Source organism: Sarcophilus harrisii, chromosome 6, assembly GCF_902635505.1.
Source record: "Sarcophilus harrisii chromosome 6, mSarHar1.11, whole genome shotgun sequence".
Classification (NCBI taxonomy): Eukaryota; Metazoa; Chordata; class Mammalia; order Dasyuromorphia; family Dasyuridae; genus Sarcophilus; species Sarcophilus harrisii.
This window is the reverse complement of record NC_045431.1, coordinates 193,012,242-193,036,517: the sequence shown is the minus strand read 5'-3', so window position 1 is coordinate 193,036,517 and position 24,276 is coordinate 193,012,242. Positions and strand designations below refer to the sequence as shown.

The 24,276-nt window shown below is 48.3% G+C and overlaps 1 protein-coding gene across 7 annotated transcripts in view; it reads left to right on the top strand.

Annotated features, from left to right (window-relative positions):
- The first annotated feature begins 584 nt into the window (after positions 1-584).
- SLC4A11 (solute carrier family 4 member 11) overlaps positions 585-24,276 on the top strand; it is a 34,072-nt gene continuing 10,380 nt past the window's right edge. Inside the window, exons 1-11 of one of the 7 annotated variants that reach the window (XM_031944022.1) lie at positions 585-658; positions 18,452-18,502; positions 19,617-19,787; positions 21,453-21,593; positions 22,249-22,389; positions 22,496-22,539; positions 22,804-23,035; positions 23,159-23,240; positions 23,340-23,463; positions 23,559-23,786; positions 23,875-23,959. In XM_031944022.1, coding sequence (XP_031799882.1) covers positions 18,469-18,502; positions 19,617-19,787; positions 21,453-21,593; positions 22,249-22,389; positions 22,496-22,539; positions 22,804-23,035; positions 23,159-23,240; positions 23,340-23,463; positions 23,559-23,786; positions 23,875-23,959 — 1,282 coding nt within the window. In that variant the 5' untranslated portion in view covers positions 585-658; positions 18,452-18,468. Of the gene's footprint in view, positions 659-12,521; positions 12,625-13,975; positions 14,351-18,451; positions 18,503-19,616; positions 19,788-21,452; positions 21,594-22,248; positions 22,390-22,495; positions 22,540-22,803; positions 23,036-23,158; positions 23,241-23,339; positions 23,464-23,558; positions 23,787-23,874; positions 23,960-24,276 lie in introns of those variants that run through there. The other 6 variants (XM_031944023.1, XM_031944021.1, XM_031944025.1 and 3 more) reach the window with 6 other exon arrangements.

Here is a 24,276-nt window from a genome sequence, read left to right as displayed (position 1 = left end):
GAGTTTCCTTTGGGAGGCTTTAGAGAAGAAAAAGTTTGAGGAAACTTCTATGTCAGAACACAACAGGACAGTGTAAGAAAGCTAAATAAAATGTTTCCATGCCAGTAGTGAAGCCTGTGGTAAGGGAAAGAAAACTGAACTGGAAATTAGAAACTTATGTTGAAGTCCCAGGTCTGATTATTATATGTATAACTTGGGCTGTAGTTTCGTCATGTGAAAAAATGGAATTATTACCAACCTTCCAAAGTTGATGGGAGAATGAAATTAGATTATTTAAATGACAACAATTTGTAAAAATGTCAAGTGTTGTAGAAATTTAAGGAGTTATTATTTCTATTATGCTATAAGTCTCTGATGGAATCAATCACTTATAGTCATTGTGGTAACTTTCCCCAGTTGTGCCTGGCTTTACCCTTACCTGGTAGCCTGGGAAGAAAGAAGAGTTTCCCTTAAGTGATGGGCTGGCAATGTGTTTTGGTACTGATCTTCAGGTATCCTTGGGAGTACCCTGGATCTCCTGGTGCTGTTAAGGCTGTAAAGGGGGAAAATCAGGGATAGATGGGTCAGGGGAAGCCCCGGAACCTTCCCTTTCAACAGTTTTCCATGGAATGACTGGGACCAAGAACCGTTGAGGTTCCCCTGCTAGTTCTCATCTCAGGTCAGTAAATATATGGCTCTGGGTGTATCTGGAAGTCTAGGAGTCTTCAGAGAATGTCAAAATATCTGGAGGATGTCTCAGACATTTTAGAGAACTTCCCGCAGGGCTTCTTGGGTATCACTGAGAGGGGTTTGGGGTAGGGTCCTCTGGGAAGCTTGGAGATCTCTAATGGAAGGGCCCGAGTGGGCTCAGAGCCTCATTTTTGGTTTGGGTCTGAGGGAAGTTTTTCATCCTCCCTAGGGGTCTTTGGGCAAAACTTGGATGCTAGGTGCCTTTCTGAAGAGAGTGAGGGCTAATGTTTTGGTTGTTTATATACACTCTTTAGCTTGAACTCTTTGGAGGGATGATCCCTAGCAGAAGGTAGAGAGTGACGGACTCCTTCCTCAGGTTATACCCACCCACAACCTCCCCATCTCCTTCCCATCAATCACAGGACTTCAGTAAAGCCACTCCCTTTCCTGCTGCCCTACTATGTGCCCAACCACATTATAGGAGAGACAGAGAAGAAGCAGACCTTGGCCTAACCCTTGGAGGAAACAGAGTCTAAGGGACATGATTCTTCCCAACTCTGCTCCTCCTTCCAACTTCCCTCCTTTTTGATAGCACTAACATCCAGTTATCCAGACTCATGCCTCCTTCTTATCCCCCTCATCCAATAAGTCGCCAGTTCCTATAGATTCTACCTCCACAATATCTATCACCTCCTTCTGTTTCTCTCTGTGTAAAAGAGCTTGCCATGATAGAGTCAGGAAAACCCAAGTTCAAATTCTGTCTTTGATACATATTGGCTATATGACCCTGGGCACATCAGCCTTCCAGTTCTCTGAGAGGCAACTCTCGTTAAAAAATTTGATATTTTATTTTTTTCAATTACATATAAACATAACTTTCAACATTCATTTCTGTAAGATTTTGAGTTCCAGTTTTTTTTCCCCTTCTTCCCTTCCTTTGCCTTTCCCCAAGACAGCAAGCAATTTGTTATGGGTTACATGTATACCATTATTTTAAACGTATTTCCATATTAGCCCTGTTATGAAAGAAAAATCAGAACAAAAGGAAAAAGCTACCCAAAAAAGGCAAACAAAATTAAAAAAAAAAAAAAAGAGGTGAAAATAGTTTTGTTTTGGTGCACATTCAGTCTCCATAGCTCTCTCTCTGGATGCAGGTAGTATTTTCTATCCCAAGTCTATTGGAATTGCCTTGAATCACTGCTTTATTGAGTAGAGCAAAGTCCATCAGCTGATCACAAAAATCTTATTACTGTGCACGATGCTGTCTTGGTTCTGCTCTCTTCACTAAACATCAGGTCATGTATGTCTTTCCAGGCATTTTTAAATAAGCCTGCTCATTTCTTACAGAACAATAATATTCCAATATTCCGTTACATTGATATACTATAATTTATTCAGCTATTCTACAACTGATGGGCATCTACTCAGTTTTCAGTTCCTTGCCACTACAAACATTTTTGTACATGTAAGAAAAATATAAAAGAAGCATATTTTCAGGTAGCTAGGTAGAACAGTGGATAGAGCCACAGCTGTGAAGTCAGGAGGTCCTGAGTTCAAATGTGACCTCAGATACTTCCTAGCTCTCTGACCTTGGGCAAGTCACTTAAACCCAATTGCCTCAAAAAGAAAAAGGCTATTTTAATTTTATTTTGTTGTTTTTGTTTGTTTGTTTTTCCTCATGTTTTTTTTTTTCTTTCAACTTTCGATCTGATTTTTCTTGTGCAGCATGATGATTATGTTTAGAAGAATTGCATGTTATATTGGATTATTTGATGTCTATGGGAGGGAAAGGAGAAAAATTTGGAACACACGGTTTTGTAAAGGTGAATGCTGAAAACTATCTTTGCATGTATTTGGTAAAATAAAAAGCTATTAAAAATAGGGGAAAGAAAAAGAAATGAAGCTTTTTTCAAAAACAATGGTTATAAAATTTTCCCTCCAGTTTTCTGCTTCCTTTCCAATCTTGGCTACATTAGTTTTGTTTGTGCAAAACCTTTTTGATTTAATGTAATCAAAATTATCCATTTTGCATTTCAAAATGTTCCCTAGTTCTTCTTTTCCCATAAATTCTTCCCTTCTCCATTGATATGGGAGGTATTCCTTGTTCTCCTAATTTATTTATAGTATTATCCTTTATGTCTAAATCATGAACCCATTTCATCTTTATCTTGGGTGCAAGGTATTAAATGTTGGTCAATACCTGCTTTCTGCTATACTATTTTTCAATTTTTCCAGCAATTTTTGTCATAGTGAGTTCTTTTCCCAGAAGTTAGAGTCTTTGAGTTTATCAAACACTAGATTACTATAGTCATTGATTATTATATCTTGTAAACCTAATCTATCCCACTGATCTACTACTCTATCTTAGTGGTTTTGATGACTGCTACTTCATAATATAGTTTTAAGTCTTATACAGCAGGGCCCCCTTCCTTAGCATTTCTTTTTTTTTTTTTTTTTTTAATTCCCTTGAAATTCTTGACCTTTTCTTCTTTTGGACAAACTTTATTATTATTTTTTTTTTTTTTAGCTCTATAGAGCAGTTTTTTGGCAGTTTGGTTTGGCACTGAATAAGTAAATTAATTTAATTAGAATTGTTATTTTTATTATATTAGCTTGGCCTACCCATGAGCACTTGTTTAGACCTAACTTTATTTGTATAAAAAATGTTTTGTAATTGTGCTTACATAGTTCCTGGCTTTGTCTTGCCAGACAAGATTTCCAAATATTTTATGTAATCTAGAGTTATTTTAAATAGGATTTCTCTTTCTATCTCTTGCTGCAGCTTTGTTGGTAAGATATAGAAATGCTGATGATTTATGTGGGTTTATTTTATATCCGGCAACTTTGCCAAAGTTGTTCATTGTTTCTAATAGTTTTTTAGTTGATTCTCTAGGATTCTCTAAACCTATCATCATAACATCTGCAAAGTAGTATAGTAGTTTTGTTTTCTCATTACCTACTCTAACTGTTCAGCTCCTCATTCCCAACATTAGTTGCTTCTTGACTCATCTTCTGGCTTCCTAATGCAGATCTAACCACATCCCTTACCTGCTCAGTGGATTTAGAAACAGTCTAAGTGAAAGATAATAAAGGGTCAGACTAATGTGTTTTTATTAATAAAGAAAAGGGAACAGATGTGAAAAATATTATGGAAATAGTTATTGACTGAATAGATGTGAGAGGTAAGGACAAAGGAAGAATCAGAGAAAACTCTCAGATTGGGGAGTAGGGGAGGACTTGCCCTGAGAAAGAAAAGGAATGGTTTTGGGGATATACTAACCAAATCTGGACAGCTCCTAAATGGGGCTGTAGAACTACAGAGTTTTTCAAGTCAATTCAAACTATAATTATTCATTCAAATAAAAAAGAATTTAACACAGTGTGCCAACCATTGTGCTAGGCACTGGGCATACAAAAGCAAAAATAAAGCCATTGCTGTCCTCAAGGAGACTATATTCTTCTGGGGAAGAAACTTATATATAAGTAAATCCAGAATATGTAAAAAGTAAATATAGAGTAATTAAGGGAATGGGGAGAATCAGTCAAGCACTGTGCTAGTGCCAGGGATACAAACACAAAACCAAAGAGCCTACTTTCAAGGAGTTCAAGTTTGCATTCTTTTAAGAGACAATATCTAGATAAATAAACATGTGCAAAGTATAAGCAAAAATAAATACAAGGTAACTGTTTTTTTAGGGAAGATCAAGAAAAGCTTTCTATAGAAGAAGTGGCTTGATGGAAATCAGGGATTCTAAGAAAGAGAAATAAAATGGGAATTCCTTCTAAGCATGGGGATGGACAACTGCTACAAGGTGCCAAGCTACTGGAGTTCTTGTATAAGGGAATAATATGGTCATACCTGTATTATAGGAAAAAAAAATCAGTTGGCAGCTGTATGAAAGCTAGATTTACATAAGAAGAGATGAGGCAGATGGCCAACCAGGAGATTTTTGTAACAGTCCAGGTGAGAAGTGATAAGGACCTCAGCTAGCATGGCAACCATATGAGTAGAGAGAAAGGGATGGATGGGAAATATTCCTTCGAGATAGGAATGACAAGCTTGATAACTGATTAGATTAAAGAGGATAATAAAGAATAATACTAAGATTGGGAACTAGAAAGATGATAGAATTCTTTTTTTTTCTTATTTTTATTTGTTTTTAATTATAGCTTTTTATTTACAAGTTATATGCATGGGTAATTTTACAGCATTGACAATTGCCAAACCTTTTGTTCCAATTTTTCCCTTCCTTCCCCCCATCCCCTCCCCCCGATGGCAGGTTGATCAATACATGTTAAGTATGTTAAAGCATATATGTCCTAACAGTTATTTTGCTGTACAAAAAGAGTCGGAGTTTGAAATAGGATACAATTATCCTGTGAAGGAAATCAAAAATGCAGGTGGACAAAAATAGAGGGATTGGGAATTTTATGTAATGGTTCTTAGTCATCTCCCAGAGTTCTTTCACTGGGTATAGCTGGTTCAGTTCATTACAGCTCTATTGGAACTGATTTGGTTCATCTCATTACTGAAGATGGCCAGGTCCATCAGAATTGATCATTATATAGTATTGTTGTTGCCGGGTACAATGATCTCCTGGCCCTGCTCGTTTCACTCAGCATCAGTTCATGTGAGTCTTTCCAGGCCTCTCTAAAATCCTCCTGTTGGTCATTTCTTACCGAACAATAATATTCCGTAATATTCATATACCACAACTTATTCAGCCATTCTCCAACTGATGGGCATCCACTCAGTTTCCAGTTTCTGGTCACTACAAAGAGACTTGCCACAAACATTTGTGCACATACAGGTCCCTTTCCCTAGATGATAGAATTCTTTTTTTTTTTTTTTATTTAATAGCCTTTTATTTACAGGATATATGCATGGGTAACTTTACAGCATTAACAATTGCCAAACCTCTTGTTCCAATTTTTCACCTCTTACCCCCCCCCACCCCCTCCCCTAGATGGCAGGATGACCGATGATAGAATTCTTAACAGAAATAGGAGAATTTGGAAAAAGAGTATGGGATTTGGGGAAGGAAGGCAAGGAGTTCAATTTTGGACAGGTTGAGTTTGGTCTAATCTGACATATTCAGTAGGCAATTGGAAGTTCAGAAGTGGAGAGCTGCAGAGAGACCAAGACTTTAAGAATATCTGCATTGAGATGATAATTAAACATTAATAATTGGGGTAGGAGGTAATCCCATGGGCATATTCTTGAAGGGAGCTAGAGATTCCAAGAGACAGAAGGAGAGCATTTCAAGGATGGCTTGTCAAAAAAAAAAAAAAAAAAAAAAAAAAAAAAGGCCCATACGTGAAAGATAGAATGATATTAACATGGCAGCTATGTAAAGGATGAATGGGGGAAGGAGTAAACTGGAAGCAGCTGTCCAGGTACATAGTGATAAAGGCCTGAGCTAGTGTAAGGTGATTGGCTACTTTATGAATGGAGAAAGGAAGATAGATACAAAAAATTGTGAAGATAGTGTCAATAAATCTTGATTGGAAAAGGAAGATAAAGGAGAATAAAAAGATTAAGAAAATGGCTTAAAGGTTGAAGATGGTACCTTTTACATAAAGAAGTTAAGAAAAGGTAATAAGTTCCATTTTGGATATGTTGAATTTGAGATATCTATGGGATGTTCAGATGGATCTGCCCAGCAGGCAGTTAGTTGGTAATAAGGCTGGAATTTTAGGAGGGAGATGAAAGCTCTTTGTGTAGAGCTGGGAGTCATCTAGTTGCTGATGAAATCATGGGTTTTAAGAGAGAGAAAGAGAAGAAAGTACTAGAGAGCGCAGTAGGGCATGTCTATGCATGAGGGATGAGCCATCAAAAAGGGACTGAGGAAGAGCAGAGACAAGTGGTAGAACCAAGAAAGTAGTGTCCCAAAAAACAAGGAAGGAGACCTTATCCCAGTGGGAGAGATGAACAGCTGAGTTAGACTTTGCAGGGAAGAAGGGAAACTTAGAATAGATCTTGGGATTTAACCATTAAGAGACAGCTAGTAACCTTGGAAAACGTTAAGTAGTGGGCCCAGAAGCCAGCTTACAAGAAGTTCAGGAGTAAGAGATAACAAAGTGGAATACATAAATATAGATTTTCCCCCTAGCAATTAGTGAAAGAGTGGCAATATATATAGGGCCATAGCTTGAGAGTTTAAAGAAAGATCATTTTATTTTATTATTATTATTTTTTTAAAAGATCTGGGCATGTTTATGGAAAGTAAGGAAGAAGTGAAAGAGTTGCCAATTAGTAAAAGAAAGAAGAATATCAAAGGCCCAAATTCCTATGGTAGATAGTGGTGGTGGTGTGGTGGTAATGGCTAGGATTTATATATTATATATTTATATAAGATTATATATAAGATTTGTAAAAATGCTAACTTATTTAATCCTCACAATTACTCTGTGAGGTAAGATGCTATAATTATCCCCATTTTAGAAAGGAGGAAACTGAGGTTGACAAAGGTTAAATAAGTTACTTAACTCGGGTTAATTAATGAATATGTATCTGAGACAAAATTTGAACTCTGGTCTTACTGACTAAAGGTCTTGTACTCTGTATCACCCTATTCCCCCTCAGATGAGAAAATTTTGAGATTAAAGACAAATGAGCGGGCTTGGTCTTGACAAGGAGAAGGACCAGCTCTTCAATCAGAGGCAAAACCAAAGAAATGTAGAGTAAAAGATGAAGCTGAGGGTGTTTTTGGTGTAGAATCAGAAAGGAGAGAGCTCACAAAAAAACTTTTCTCCCACTAAAAAACATTTCTCCCACTTTTCTCTCATTAGAAATTCAAAGGGAGAAAAGTGGGGCCAAAGTCAATGTGATGAATTGGGAAAATAGGGAAGGGAGTTATTGGAGATTTCCATGAGGAAAAAATAGATTTAGGTGGGGTGAGTCACAGGAAGAGATACAAGATTAGGAGGTTATGATGTGATCAAGGAATTTCTGAGTTCTGGATTGTAGAAGCAGCACTCTTGTGGGTCATAAGGAAATCTTAGATATGGATATTTTTGTGTGTGGCTGAGTGGAAGAGCAGCTCATGCAAACTGAGGTTAGTGATCTGGAAAGTTAGAGCATTTGAGGATCACCAACCTGTATATTATAAAGGCAAGGGGTTGATGTGGAGAGAAAGCCTTGATGACTTAAGGGGGATAGCTACCTGCAAGTAGAGTATGATATCCATGTGTAGGGCCTTGTGCTAGGTATGCAAAAATAGCAGTCCCTCCCCTCAAAGAGTAGTCAACTAGAAGTTGTAAGATATAGAGAGAAACGAGTATAATTCAAGTGAGATATATAGATAGATATGTGGGCATGTATCCATGTATAAATATATGTGTGTGTGTGTATGTGTGTGTGTCCTTCAACCAGGGGAGTTACCCTGACTCAGAACCAGTCTTTCTTTTTTTTTTTCTTTTTCTTTTTTTTTTACATTTATTTATTTATTTATTATTTAATAGCCTTTTATTTACAGGATATATACATGGGTAACTTTACAGCATTAACAATTGCCAAACCTCTTGTTCCAATTTTTCACCTCTTACCCCCCCCACCCCCTCCCCTAAATGGCAGGATGACCAGTAGATGTTAAATATATTAAAATATAACTTAGATACACAATAAGTATACATGACCAAAACATTATTTTGCTGTACAAAAAGAATCAGACTCTGAATTATTGTACAATTAGCTTGTGAAGGAAATCAAAAATGCAGGTGTGCATAAATATAGGGATTGGGAATTCAATGTAATGAGAACCAGTCTTTCTTTCACCAAGGATCATCCTCCTCATTCTAGTACATCCTGGAGCAGCCATGCCAACAATAGAACACTTAGGGGCAAAAGATATCTGGTATGTACCAAGCTCAGCAATCACCTATCCCCTTCTGTGCCAGAGATCCTCAGCTGCTCTCCTCCTCCTCTCTCTTTCCCTCCTTCCCCCTGTCTGTCTCTCTGTGTGGGTCTCTGTCTCTGTCTCTGTCACTTCCATTCTCTTCCTCCAGACCCAGCTCTCTCTTGGTAGCAAAATTTGGGCTTTGCCAGGAGCATGGAATAAAGTCAGTACTTTCCACCCTATCCGTGAGAGTACAGTTAGATTGTCCTGAATTGCCAAGTACTCATTACAAGTCTAGCCAACCCAAGCTGAGTTCATCTGTGTGCACAGGAGGCCACATGAGATCTGAATGCTCTAGTGATTGATAGTCTGGACAGGGTTTCTACTCTGAAGTCTCATATACAGGAAGAAGCATTGGACCAGGAGTCAGGAGAGCCTGGGTTTGGATCCAGCCTCTGACATTTACTAGTTATGTGACATGGGCAAGTCACTTAACCTTTTGGTACCTCAATTTTTTATTAAGGAAGGAGAATGAGGACCAAACAAGAGAGTGTCTATAAAGTTCTTTTTGAACTTTAGCGTGCTATGTAACTATTGGCTATAATTACTGATATTCTAGTTGTAGTCCCCAAGGGCAGCTACTTTAAAAAGCCTTCTAGTTTCTTCCTGCTTGTTAAAATGCTTCTCCTTTTTCAAGCTATTACCCTGGAGTGTCGAAGTGTTCAGGCTCCTTAAGCATATCTTAGGTCTCTAAAAAGAGGAGGAAAGGAGGAAGAGAGGGAGAACAGTCAGCATCATCAGATGTGTTATCTGCATCATCCATTGTCAGCACTAGATTTTTTGTACTTCATGGTAGAATCAGAAGAATTACAGTCCTAATTCTATCTGTGATTTAACATGTCATTTCTTCTCTCTTAGGTATTATATACTAGACAGATTTAATAGTCTATGGGAGACATTTTCAACATAAGAATTATAATCTAGTTTCAGCCATGATGCTCCGGAGGTAGGGATATCATGAAATGACCCATCCATTCACTAGAATGAAGAATCAGCTGTCTGATTTCCCAGCCCCCATCTTCATGATAATCCCAGTGCTTCCTCCTCAGGAAGGCACCTAACCAGTTTCTTGATCTGTCCTGCTTCCAAGGAGAGTAATAGCTAGGAAGAAATCCTCTTCTTCCTTACCTGGAAGACCCCAGCCTCCACTACTCCCCTGATCATCCCTAAGCCTTCCACCTTCAGAAAAGATGCTTCCTGAGGGCAAGGCCTTCCCTGGGAGACACCAAAAGCCCCAGGGGTCCCTCCCATCAAGAGGCTTATGATATGACCAATCACCAGCAGTCTGATTTACTTGATACTTGCTTTCCAAAGCTTATCTCAACCATTAGCTCATATAATCCTCTCAAATGCTGTAAGGCCAAGATTATTGTATCCATTTTACAAATGAGAAAACAGGGTGGTAAAGTATTGGGTGCAGTTCTATATGCCAAATTTTATAATTTTACATTGATAATCTGGAATGCATTAAGAAGTGTGACTAGGATAGATTAGAGACCATGCCATATAAAGTGGGATAAATTGGAGGATTGGTAATGCTCATCTTGGAGAAGAGAAGACTCCAGGGGGACTTACTTGGGCATTCTTTGAAATATTTAAAAGGTGTTCACACAAAAGAATGATTAGGTTTGATTCTATCAAACACTATAGAACCTTAACAAATGGACAGGAGTTATTAGAGAAGCTTCAGAAGGGACTCTTCTACAGGCATGGATAGGACAGGATGTTCTCTGAATACCTTCTAACTCTGACATTCTTGAATTCTGAGATTAACCCACTATCATCTAGTTATCAAATGGTGGATTGGGGAGTCTTAAATCCAGGTCTCTTTCTACTCCTCACTGACCACCTCGTATTCTCGTTTACTCTCAGATATATGGAAAAATAAATGACAATCCCAATCCCAAGGGCTAGATTGGTGATTCCAACTAAGCACTGTAGGAATTTAGAGAAGGCAAATATAAGTAGAGACTAGAGTAGTCACAGCAAGTTTCTTGGAGGGCTTGACATTGACCCTGTGAGTAGGAATTAAAACAGCACAGATGGGGGCGGGGCAGGGAAGAGGGGGATCTTTAGTAGAAGGAATGGGGAGATCAAGGATTTGGAAGGAGGTTATCAGCATGGCATACTCAGGGGCTAATACCATGACCAGTTTTAATGAAGAAATTTGTTTTCAGGAAAAACAGAGCTTTCTGCTTCTCTTCCTACCCTTCTAACTTTTCGTTCTCTGTTTCCTTAACTGTCTCTGTTTCCTATACCCTTATGAGCATCGCCTAAAGAATATTTACTTGAGCATCTTTAAATACTCTCTTAGTGATCATAGCCATTTCTATTGACATCTTCAGTTGACACCTCTGTCCAGATCTCTCCTAAATCTATATCTCTAGTCCCAATCTTTGTTCTTGTTTCTAGAGATGGCATTGCCATCTATTAACAATAGTCACCTAAATTTGAAATGAAGACAGCTAGTGTAGACCATAGGCCTCTATATTTTAGGAAGGAAGGTGTCCAGAGGATGATGACCAATATATAAGACGAGAAAGAATGCCATATGAAAATCTATTATAAGAACTGGGCATTTTGGAGAGGAGCATGGTCTTTTTTTCATGCATTTAAAGGGCTGTCACATAGAAGCTTCATCAGATTCCTTCGGCATAGTGGTGAAAAGGGGAGAAATGAGAAGTCAGCTTGAAGGAGTCAGATACAGGGAAGATTTGATCAAATAGGAAATACCTGTGTATATTAGCAAGCAAAAAGAAAGGAATTAATAGAGATGAAGAAACTGAACCTGCTAGATAGAAGTGACATTAAGGAAGCAGGATGCTAGAAGAGGTGGTAAGGGATAGGATTAAAAGGGTAGCTTTGGCAAGGAGAGGCCCTGGTCACTATATGGATGAATGGGTGGAATCAGAGATAAGGATTGAGGGGTTCAGATATTCTGATGGATAGATAGAAGATAAAGAATAGCTAGAGGGGGAGCTGTATTATGGAAACAGTTCAAAGACTGATTTGGCTGAAATGCAGCATTTGTCTTGAAGAATAACAAAGCTGTTTTAATCTTCCGCCTATCTCTCAGTCCCCTTCATTAGCTGTTTCCAGTTTCTACATGTAAACATTGTTAGGTAATCTGTGGTGAGAGGAGATACATTTGTGGATGAATGGATAGAAGAGGTCAGACCAATGAATTAGAATGGATAGAAATATGGAAATATATACACAAGTGGGTAGTCGAGGAAGAAAAAGTATGGATGTATACACTTGTAATGTAAATAAATGTTTAAATCCCTGGTATTGGAGGGAGAGGTGGATGCACTGAGATAATGAAGCACATTGAGAAAATGATAGCTAGGAATGAATGGATGGTGATGTGGGGAGGGAAGCAAGGGATTTCTGTATGAGAACTATAGGCAGAATTGATGTAGGAATGGATGGTGATGGAGAAAAAGAGAAGGGATGACTGGACAGAACATGGAAAGATGAATGGATGTTAATGGAGGGAGGGGGAGACAGAGGGCTAAATGAGATCTGAGAGTCCGGTGGGGGTTAGTGGATGCATAGGATGGATGGACTGAAGAGACTGAAGGAGAATAATTGGATAGTGGTAGAAGGACTCTGGAGTTCCCTCATATGACCTTGGTGAGCTAATAGTGTAGGCCAGTCATCCGTATCCCTTAACTGGGGCCTGGGGAGACCCAGACAGCTTTTCCCCTGGGGCCGCCTGGGAAGCTCACTTCTCCTCACCCTCTGAGAGAGAAAGCATCTCAAACCAGCCCTGCCTTGGTCCCTGAGTGACAGAGAAATTGAGGGGGGGGGGGGCAGATTGGCGAGTACCAGGCTGGGATGGGAGGGGTTAGAGAGGGAGAGAGCGAGCACTACCCCAAACCACATCCTGACCTTGAAGTCAGCCTGCTTGGTTCAGGCAGGAGGCAGGGGAGCGAAGTAGGGCGGGAGGAGACACCAGCCTGAGGGCTCTTACTGAGGTTCCCGTCCCCACAGAGACAGACTCTCCCCGGAGAAAGGCAGAGAAACAAATATCCCGGCTCCCGGGGGTTCACCGGTATGTATCCCTTCCTCCGCACCAGGCGTTTCCTTCCCCCCAGTCCTGGGGAGAGGCTGTGGCACCTAGACTCGGCCACACACACCAGCCGCCTGGGGCTTGTGGCTTCTGGAGGCGCTAAGGACCTTTTCTGCCCCACCGGAGAGAGAAACAGGAACATCCCCAGAGAGGGCCCGCAGGGAGACACAGCTCTGCCCTCGTCAGCGCGAAAGTGCCGACTCTGTAGACATCATAGGGCAGCACAAACCCAAACACAGAGATACACATTTGTTTAACACGCACTGTGCTCAAGGCCCTTCCCTAAGCGCCAAGGAAGCCGGAAAGATAAATAAGATAGGGTCCTCGTCCACTCGTACAGAAACACAGCTCTATTGTGTCTGAGGGGGCATGGGGGGAGGGAAAGGAGTCCCTTCTTGTACTAGGGAGGGGTTCTTGGGAACTTGTGCCTGCTTTTCCAGTTAGTCTGGGAAAACTTCCTGGAGGAGGTGGGATTTCGTGAAGAACTGGAATGAAGACAGGGAGAGGAGTTGGCAGTGGTCGGGTGTGGCCCAGGAGGGGCTGGCGAAGGGGGAGGAGGAGACTGCGCCCCGGAGTGGGGGGAGGGCCGGACGGAGATTGATCCGCAGTTTGGGAGTGCCTTGGGTACGTGCCCGCGCACTGAGCCAGCCACGGGGGGGACCTCTCAGGGACCCGAGCTGTGGGCTTCGGCTTTGGGTTCCCACCTGAGAAGCTGGGTCACGGGGAGCCCTGAACGCTGCTCGCGCGCCCCTCGAAGGCGGTGGCGCCGCACATGCCAAGGAGCCGCCCGGAGAAGCCCTGGAAGGAGGACCCTCCTGAAGCAAGTGGCCTGGGGAGGATCCCGAGGGGGGAGCAGGGAGGGGCCCTCAGGAAACCTGAGAGCCCTGGGGAAGGCGAGGGCGGAGCTTCGCCTCCCCCGCAGGAGGGGCAGGTTCAGATTTCTGCCCCACCCCGGCTCTCGGGGAGGCCAGGTCCCTCCCAAGCTCCATTTGTTAGCGCGGAGATTAAAGGCCGAGTAATCCCGGCGCTTCCCGGCGCGGCGCGCAGCCCAGGGCCTCCGCGTTCCCCGCTCCCTCAGGGGCCGGCCGGGCCGCGGGCACTGTGCTCCCCTGCGGAAACCCCTCGGAGACCGGGCGCTTGCACCTGCTCCCCCTCCCCCGAGGAGCTTCGGAGCCGCGGGTGACACCCGCGCGCGCGCACGCACGCCCCCCCCAGTGTGGGGACAACCCCCCCCACCCCACCCCTTCGGGTGGGGGCCCTCCCCCCCCCCCCCCCGCACACGCACGCCCCACGCACACACACACACACCGCCCAAACGCTGGGCCCCCTCCCCTATACCTCCGCGGCCTTACAGACGGACGGGCATCGCAGGGAGAGGGGCAATGGCCGCATCCCCCCCCGCCTCCCGCCTCCCACGGATCCAGATACACTCCGGAGCGCGCGCGCGCACGCGGCCCCCTCCCCTCCTCCCCTAGGCGGGCCGGGGGTGTGTCTCGAGGCTGGTAGATCTCCCGCCTCCGCCTCCCCGCTCTGCCGGCCGCGAGCTCGGGAGCTCGGGAGCTCGGGTCAGACTGGTGCGACGGCGGGGCGCTGGAGGAGAGCCGCCGAGTCCCGCCGCTGTCCCGGCCCGGAGCCGCCCGGGCGATGGGCTGACCCGGCAGGCAGGGGCCCAGGACCGCCAGGCCGGCGTTTCACCTCCAGCCGTGCGGTGAGCGCCGTGGGGGGCGGGGGGGATGCTGGGGGAGGCTCAGGGCTCGCGGTCCCGGGCAAAAGCATCCCGGCAGGGGCGGGCGGCCCTCCCCGGGAGCCGCGATGCCCGTCTGCGGCCGTCGGTTGGGGGCAGGGGCGGACGCGGACGGCCAAGGGCGGGCTCTGGGGGTCGTCTTGCCTGCTAAGGCCTGGGGTCGGCTTGCGGCTCCTCTCCGCGCCCAAGCCCCGAGCGAGGAGCCGCCGACTGCACCCAGTTCAGAGGCCGAGCTCCGGTGGCCCCATTTGCTCTGAGCTTGAGGGACGTTGAGGAAGCGAGAACCAGCTGCTGCTCACCCCCGATCCGTGGCCTTGGCTTCGGGGAGTCCGGGCGCCCCAGGCCAACGCACGGGCCGAACCCAGATACATATCTGGGTAGCCACAGAAATAGAGATCCCCGGGGGGGCTGGACGGGAGGGAGGCGGGAGCCTGGAGGCTGTGACCCGGGAGGGTTTCTCGGAGGGAGTTGAGAATCCGGAGGTAAGTCGCACAGAACAGTACACTCCGAAATCTGTTCCAGAGCACCCCAACACCCCCCACTTAGTGATTTCCCTGAGCCTCTCGGGTTCTCCACTCTTGGTCGGAATGGCACAGTTTGAGCCCCCAGCGAACTCCCTTTCCTGTCCGTCTGCAAAGAAGCCGGGGTCCCTGTGGGCTCTTAATGCCTCTGGAGGCTGCTCAGACTTTCTCCCTTCTGCATTCCCCGGGGACGGTGTGCGCTCGCATCACTGCTCCCAGGGAATGGGGCTGCCGGGAACGCGAGCCCAAAAGGTAGCTCTGGTAGAAACCCGCGGGATCTTCTGACCCCGACTCTTCGTTTTACGGACTAAGATAGATGGGGTTTAAAGAAATTAAGTCACTTGGCTTCGGTCACCTAGCTGGGAAGTAGCCTAGCTAGGATTTGCAGTTTCTAATTCGAATCAGTCTACTACATACACTGGCTCCTGAGCCCTCACCTGGAGGTGTGGGCAGGCAGGTGGCCACCAGGAACTGGCAGTGAGCGTGCAGCTGGACTCCGTCTGGCCACTCTCTGGCATGATCTTAGTACGCTTGCCTTCCGGCCCCATCCTCATGCCCTGAGGCTTCCAGGCTCAGCTGGAGGGCACCCAGGGTCCCCAAACACCTCAGTCCCGGTCACTTTCATTTTAGTGTACGCGCTGTTTCCTTCCCCTCCCTGAAGCTTCTTCCGCGCAAACAGCCCTCGGAATGGGCTCATGAATCTGTTTCTGTCTCTGCCTCTCTGTCTCTCTGTCTCTCTGCTCTCTCTCTGTATTTCTGTCTCTATTTCTCTGTCTCTCTATTTCTCTCTGTGTGTCTCTCTGTCTCTCTATTTCTCTGTCACTCTCTGTGTCTCTGTATTTCTCTGTCTCTTTCTTGTCTCCCTCTCCTTCCCTTCCTACCTCCCTTTCTCACCCTGTGTCTCTCTTTAACACACACACACACACACACACACACACACACACACACACACACCCACCCCTCACACCGCAGCTCACTGCAGGCTCACACAGCCCATCCTGCCCACGCACAGTCAGAGATGTACATACACACAGACCCACCTCCGGACTGGGTGGCAGGACGGGGGGAGCTGGTACAGAAATCCTCCACACCGCTAGCCTTCAGACAAACACACAAATCCTGGAAGTAGGCAGTGCAGAGAGGAAGAGGCGCTCACTCAGTGAGCAATCGGAGAATCCCTTCAATCCTGACAATGGTGAGCTGGGCTGAGACAGGGAGAGGATCTAGGGACTAAATGATGGGACAGTTACTTAGGAGCAAAGGTCTGGAAGATGAATAGTGAAAGGAGCAGATGTATAAGCATATGGAATAGATCTGGAGAATTGATGAAGGGAGCAGGTGTGGTGTGTAAACAGGACCAGAGATCTAGGGAATTGGGGTAAAGAATACAGTGTGGCATAGAGGAAGGAAGAAGGGAGCTGGATTTCAATCCATTCTCTCTGACTTACTGTGAGACTGAACAATTTGTGTGACCTCTCGGGGACTCAGTTTCCTTATCTATAAAATGGGTAGAATTAGATCATGCCTTAGGTCTTTTCCTACTCTACATTCTATGACCATATTCATATGACCTGAAGACAGGGTTAGGGCCTAGGACAAGAACATGGAACCGAGATTGGGACTAGAACTGGCAAGGGCTGATGCAAAGTTTGGGGGACTGAAGGGAGCAGTTAATTCTGTGAGAGTTTGGCAAACTAACACTAGCTTTGAGACACAGATCTGGTGAAGAAGAATGTCTGTGAATTGTGTCAGGGATTAATGCTGGGAATTAATTCTGAACTAAAACTTGGTTGCCTTAGTTTCCTCTTTTACCTCTATGTTTTTTGCTCCAATGGTGATTGATTAGGGAAGGACACTAGTTCTGCCTCCTGTTGTGCCTTCTCTCCTTGTCTGCCCAGGTTGCTCAGGGTCGGACTACCCTGCCCTGTCACCTGTCTAATGTCCAATTCTTAAAACGCCCATGTTCACTGATACTGAGAAAATTCAAGTACTCTACATTTTGTCTGCAAGACTCAGCCCTTTCTTTTCCTCTTCCAGCCTCTGTGATGTGCAGTGTGTCCTGCCATCCCTCACTACTCACATTCCCTTTCCCTTTTCCTTGTCCTATGGCAAGTCTCATTTTCACACTCTTATGGGTTGAGTGTATTGAGCCCTTGTACCACTCTCAATTCCCCAGAGGACAGCCTAACCTCCTTTTCCTTACATCCTTCTTGATGGGAAACAACGGATCCTATAGGTGTTATGCTTTTTCCTTTTCTCTTCATCGTGGTTGCTTGGATTTTTCTCAGGCTTCCCAGGCACCAGGCTCACTGTAACGAGTCTTGGATTCTTCCAAGTGGGAATGTCTTTGACATCATATTTTTATTACTCACTAAGTTGCCAAGTTAACCCCCCTCTTCCCTTCCCCTAAGTGATGGAGACAAATGGGAAGATGAAAATCCCAGAAACACAAATAGGTACAAACAATTCTTCCAGACTTCAGAGATATGTTGAAACCTTTGGAGACTACACAAGGACACAAGCCCTGTGTGTGCCTTGCTCAGTAAATGGAAAAGACTGATTTTTTTTGGAGTGTGTGTGTGTGTGTGTGTGTGTGTGTGTGTGTGTATGTATCTCTGTCTCTCCTCGGCTCAAGCATAGGTGCAAGCCATTCATTATTGCTCCCTGATGTTGCAGACGGCACCCCCTGCCCCGCCCCATGCAATAAGTGCAATAAGGGGCACTGAATGCTGCTAGTAGGACGGGTAGAGATGGGGGCTGCAGCACCCTCCCTCCGTGGCCTTCACTTATTCAGGAGCTCACCCCCCTTCCTGTTCTGAGAATTGTTATTAACTCTGGGAGAGAGACATGCAGAGAATGTGACCTCCCATCCTCCACTCCCAGAGAGAATTTAATCTGTTTGCCCATCCCCACCTCCATCCCGATCCTGGGACAAAGGCAAGAAGCAGAAATTTTCCTTCTCCATCTCTGCCCCTCAGAGAGGGAGCCCAGTCTGAAAGGGGTGGAGCTGGGGGGCGGGGAGAAGGGAGGGAGAAGGAAGAAAGGAGGGGTTGATGGAGGGAGAAAACTTATCCAAAAGCTGAGCAAAAGACAGGCCCCCATCTGGAGGAAGAAACTGACCAAGAAAGGCCTTCCTCTTTGCCCCTGCATCCTGGGGACAGCTTTTGGTCCTACTACTCTGACCTGAAGGTCTCGAGTTCTAGAGGACTTGGGATCAGTCCCCGGTCTTGTCACGGTTACACTGCCTGGGGCTGCAGTAGGGGTCCTTGGTTTGACCCTGAGAGAAGAGGGCTGGGGCGCCTCTTACCTAGGGAAGGGTACTCACTACATTCTCTTTGGGAGAAGCAGGAAACGTCCATTAATCCCACTCTCACACAAAGATAGGGTGGGGGGCTCTACCTGGCTGAGGTGTCCGTAAGGTCTCTGAGGGTGGGAGACAAGAACACAGCTTCCTGGAAGCCTTGCCTGGCATCCCCCCCGGGATCAGTTAGGATAAGATGGCACCTCAGGTTTCCTGTTGATCCCCTTTCTCTTTTCTTTGTAGAGACTCCACCTGTAGCTATGGCGCAGAATGGATACTTCTTTGAAGAAACTGGTAAGACCATAAAGCCAAGGAACATTTTATCTGTCCGCCTGCTCCGTCTGTCTGGGCACCAGCTCTGCCAGTTTATCTGTGCCCTCACTCTCCCGAGGGGCTGGGTCTCTGCTCGCCTGTCTGTGTCGGCCTCTCTGTGCTCTCCCCGCCTCTGACCCTTCTCCGTCTCTCCTTCCTTTCCTCTATCCATCTTGCCTGTCTCTCTCTGCCTGCCTTGCTGTCCCTCTGCTGTTGGGAGGTCCCTGGGGAAGAAGCTCAACCTTTCCTTCTGTGAGACCCCAGGTTTTGCTGGGCCCTGGCCTGGCCTGTGCGGGGCAGGGGGAGGATGGAGTTGCCGTTCCCAGTAGTTTGCTATCCTATATAGAAAGTAGCTGGAGAGATGGGATCTGTAGCTTTTGCTCCACAGGGGGCCCTGACTGACTGTTATCAGAAATGAGTCTCACTATTGCCCTGAGGAGACAGGCCTTTTATCAGAATTTTAGGGTTCCACTTTCCTCTAGCTCCTTTCCCCCAAACTATCCATTTATCAGGGCTGGAACTATCCACTCTCCTTGGATATGTGGCTCTTCTCCCTAAGTACTCGAGAAGGGCACCTATTATGTGCCACACACTGTGCTAAGTGTTTTGCTGTTGAAAAAACTGGGGTTAAATGACTTGGCCAGGGTCCCACAGCTAGGAAGTATCTGAGGCTGGATTGGTGTTCCTGACCCCAGGCCCGGCGCTCTATACCCTGTTCTACTGGTTGCCCACTAGAGCTGGGCCCGGCGCCTTCGGGGAAATCTCGTCTGCCCTCACCCACTTGGCCCTTAGATCTTGTCCTTCTTCCAGCCTTGGATCCCCATGACTTATCTGACCAAGAACAGAAAGCTCGGGGTAGCCACAGTTACACAGACTTCCTTTCCCTCCTCCAGTGTCTCTAGTTCCCTCCTCTCATGGGACATGGAGCAGGACCCAACAATTCACGATACTTTTCAAGGGAACTTCATGCCCTTGGAGGGGGAGACAGACAGTTTGTCAGTCAGGTGGTGTACGTGTCAGGCAATCCGGCAGGCAGGGAGTCTACCAGCCAACCGATCCGTTCTGTGAATTGCCCTGTCATCTGGTAATCTGTCAGTCAGAAGGTCCGTCAGTGAACCAGGTCATCTGTCGCGCAGTTCATCAATGAGGATCTCCAGCAATGACTTGACTGCTCAGCCAGAGAGTCCATCAGCCAGTCCGTCAGTCAGGAGATCCATCAGTCAGCCAGTCCATTTACCGGGCAATACATCGGACAGTCAGGCAGGCAGTGAGTCATTCTGTCATCCGGGAGGCTTTCCGTTAGTCATTAAGCAGGGCTGTGTCCTAGTGTCGTCTAGGATAAGATCACGCCGACGTAGGGCTGGCAGGGAGTGGAGAAGCCAAGAAGAGCTCCGAGACTTCATGCTGATGGGTGGCTGGAGTCCTCGGGCTTAGTGGGGATGGGGATGAGACCGGGAGTTGGGGTGTCCGGGCCACTGAGGCCATGGTGAGCTTAGGGGAGAAGGTTGGATGGGATGAGATTGCTTCTGAGATTCCAGTTCTGGGACTGTGAGCGTGTCCTGGAGGCCAGAAGCCAGGGGTAGGGAAGCTTAGAAGGCAGCTTAAGCACAGGAAAGCACGGAGTCCGAGAATAAGGCTGAAAGCAAGGAACCAGCCTGCCTCTTCTCTGGGCCTTGGGCTCAAGGGACGTGCTGAGGTGAGGACTTCCGAGGAGATGGCGGGGCCCAAGCAGAGGCCCCTGGAGAAGGCAGAGACAAGGGCAGGATGGTGTGGGGAAGGAGTGGGTTAGAGGGAGGCAAAACAAGGGATAATGGAGGGAAGGGAGGGGGAAGAAGAGAGAAGTTAAGGATGGAGGCCTGGAGAAAGCAGGGCCATGACTTGGGCTCAGGCAGCAGGAGAAATCTCCTTTGTGAGAGTGGATGCAGGGAGCTTTCTGGTGTGGAGTTTGGGTTTATGTGATTGGGGACAATGAATAATTAGTCAGAGACCCTAAAGGGCACTGAGGCAAGTGCCCTAGTGAGGAGGGAGTTTCATGGACCCCTCAAATGCCAAAGATAGGCCCCAGGTGCTGATCCCCCGGATGGACTCGAGCCTTGGGAGGGGAATGGGGTGCTGCTGGCCGTATGTAGAGAGGAAATATAGTTGGATGAGTGGGGAAATGAGTCAGTGTGACAAACCCCTCCCCCACCACCAGTGAGTGAATGGGGGAGGGCCAATACGAGAGGGAGAAATGGGTTTGTGGCGGATTCTCTATCAGTTCAGGATAATTCCATATCACCCCAAACTCTCCTGCAGTGAGAGACAGAGACAGAAACAGAAGCAGAGAGCTAGAGAGACAGAGAGAAGAGGGGAGAGGGAGAAAGAAAGTGAGAGAGAGAGAGGAAGAAAGAGGGAAGAAAGAAGGGAGAGGAGGAGACAGGAGATGGGCCCACAATTAGGACAGGGCCAGAACTTGGAACAGGAGGGAGAGAGTTATGGACAGTTATGGTGCAGTCAAGTGCTAGAATGCACGAAGTCAATATTCACTTGGTGGGGGATTCCAAGTGGGATTCAGGGAGGCTCTGGGGCATCAGAGACCCCCAGTCAAAGACCGAGGAGGTCACTAAGTTCTGGAATGGTTCCTGGACAAGGGGGACCTGGAGCTGGCCCTGAAGAATGGGTACAGTGGGCACAGAAAAGTGATGAGGGTGTGGTACCAAGGAAGGGCAATAGAGGCAAAGGTTTGGGAACTGGCAGCAACCTGGCACGTGCAACCTGGAGTCGGCCACCTGGTCGGAGCGGAGGGCCGTAGGGTAGCAACAGGAGATGAGCTTGGGGCTGAGGGTGGGCCCCAAATCCAGCTCAGGAAATTGGTCAGGCAGAGGAGGGAGTCACTGGATAGGAGTGATGTGATGAGAACTGTGCATTAGGAAGATTAATCCATGTCCCTCAGGGAACAACCAGAGCCCACCAGGCTCTTCCTCGGAGGCATGGCCCCGGGTTCACTTACCGTCGCTTTTGCCCATGCCCTCCTCCTCTGTCACAGAGGAAAAAAGAAGGGACGGCTCAAGGAGGAGGAGAACGCATTTAGGAGGTGAGGACGGAGGGGAAGTAACAGTTCTGTCCCTCTTTCTCTAGAAGTGCTGTATGGGGGGAGGATGGTGGGATTCCCCACAGCCCTTTCCCCAAGCCTTGCCCCGGGTGGAAGGGGTCCGTATTAGCAACGACAGGCTGGGAGCCCTCCAGGACGGGCCATCTTATGCTTGGGCCCTCTTGTTCCTCTCTACCCACTGACCCCTCCAAGGGCGGCCTAAGTCAGGGCCTGACGATTGGAAGCGTGCTAGTTCCATCTGGTTCAAGCCTCTGGCTTCACAGAGGAGGAAGCTGACCGGTGCCTTCCTGTACCTTCCCCTCCCTCCCTTGAGCCCCCAAAGACTCGTTTCACGGCTGAGCTGAAATGAAAACACCCGTCTCCCCACCTCCGGTCCACTGTCCTTGCTGCTGCTCCGTCCCATGCTGCCTCTGCCCACCCCGGCTGGCTGCTCCTTCCGTCTCCCCCCTGCCACTGCCTCTACATTTCCAGTTCCTCTCTGTCAGGAGTTGGGATCCTGGCGCACTGGGGGACTTGCGTGGGTCCTTGCAAAGCTTTGGCCGCGCGCTTGTGTCTGAGCCTGCCTTAGCCGCTGTGTCCCTGCCCTGTGCCCCCGTCTGTGCCGGGGGTCTGTCTGTGACCTCCCCCGTCTGCCCAGGCTACCTCAAGTGTGACACAGAGGATGGCGTCGAGGGAACAGAAGAAGAGCTCTTCGACACCGTCAACTCTTCCATCGTGTCAGGAGACAGCATCCGGTTCTTCGTCAACTTCAACCTGGACATGCAGGCCAACCTGAGCGGTGCGGGCAGAGGGGCCCGGAAGGGGGGTGGGGGGACCCGGAGGGTGAGCAGGGTCCGCGGCCCCGTGCTGGGGGCCCTGGCAACCCTGCCTCTTCTCCCCCACAGAGGACGCCAGTTCGGGCTGCGTGCTCCTGCACACTTCCAGGAAGGTGAGCGGTTTGGGGCTGGCGGGGCAGGTGAGGGTGGCAGGGATGGGGGTGTTACAGAGAGCCCGCCCCGCTTAGCTTCCCTGGCCCCCGTCTGTTTTGGGGGGGGTCAGGACACGGAGCAGAAGCGGGGATCTGGGGTGCGGAGCAGGGGGCGGGGAGGGGCTCGGGCGCACATGCCCGCTGGTGGGCCTGCCTCTCCGCCGGGCCTCACCTACATGGGCCACCGCTCTTCCCCCTCATTCGCTGGGTTTGACGGGTCTCCAGTACCTGAAGTTAAAGAACTTTGAGGAGGAGATCCGAGCCCACCGCGACCTGGACAGCTTCCTGGCCCGGGCCAGCATCATCCTGAACGAGACGGCCACAACACTGGACGACGTGCTCTGCGAGATGCTGCGGCGCTTTTCCCAGGACCCAAACAACGCCGAGCCCGGCTTCAACTTCGACCGGATCATGGCCACGCTCTTCACGGACTCGGGGACGCCTCGAGAGGGAACTGGTGACTGCCGGGGGGCCCCCTCCCTCCCACGGGTGGGGGTGGTGACTGACCCTGGACGGGGGGCCAGAGGGCGTGGGGCCGCGGCGGGGTCCGTCCCCCCTCACGCCCCTTTGCTCTCCCCAGTGCACCTCCTCTCCGACATCATCCAAGGCGTCACGGCCACCTTCACGGGGGTTCAGTACCAGCAGTCCTGGCTCTGTATCATGTGAGTAGCGCCGACCCGGGGCGGAACCCTCCCCCCCGCCCCCATCCTCGGGCCGGCGCTCGGGCCGCCCCCGGGGCTGACTGCTGTTTCTCCCTGCAGCTGCAACATCAAGTCGCTGCAGCGGCGCCATGTGTGCATCAGCCGCCTGGAGCGGCCCCAGAACTGGGGCGAGAACTCGTGCGAGGTGCGTTTCGTGATCTTGGTCATGGCGCCCCCCAAGACGGTGAGTGTCCACCACCCCCTGGTGGTGGCTCTGCGGGGGGGCGGGGCTCTGGGGGGGCGGGGCCCGGCCCCCTCTGACCCGTCCTGGCCCCCCAGAAAAGCACCAAGACGGCCACGGAGGTGGCGCGGACCTTCGCCACCATGTTCTCAGATATCACCTTCCGCCTGCGGCTCTTGGAGACGCGCACCACAGAGGAGTTCAAGGACGCCCTGGTGCAGCAGAGACACCTCCTGACGGTTATCAAGCCGCAGTCCTCGGTGCTCTCCCAGCGCGAGATCTACACCCCGGTGAGGCCCCGGACACACGGAACCAAGGACCTGCAGGTGAGTAGGCGGTGGGCCCGGCCTTGGCGGGGGCGCCCGGCCCCGGGCTCCCCGTGGACCCACCCACCTGCCCTTCCTCCCCCGCCAGTGTCACGACTTCCTGCAGCTGGGCAAGGGGATCATGGACGACGTGGCCCGAAGGTTTCCTGTGTACGCTCTGGACTTCACTGATGGTGAGTGGAGAGTCAGGCCGTCCTGAGGGAGGAGCTGACCCGGCCCCCTTCCCACTGCCCGGAGGGGTCCTGGATTCTCTGAAAAGGTTCTCTCCCAAAGCCTGCCTCTGAGCTCAGTGATGTGGCGGCAAAGTGAGGGACGGTCTTTGTTCACCCATAAAATGGGCACCAGCTCCCTCCCAGGGCAGCTGCAAGGAGTAGCTGATAGTCCGAATCCCGTATAGATGTCCCACGCGTCATTGCCAGCCTCAGTCTCTGTTAGGGCTCTTACCTTGGACACCATATCTCTGCACCAAAGTCCTGTGGCCCCACTTCCT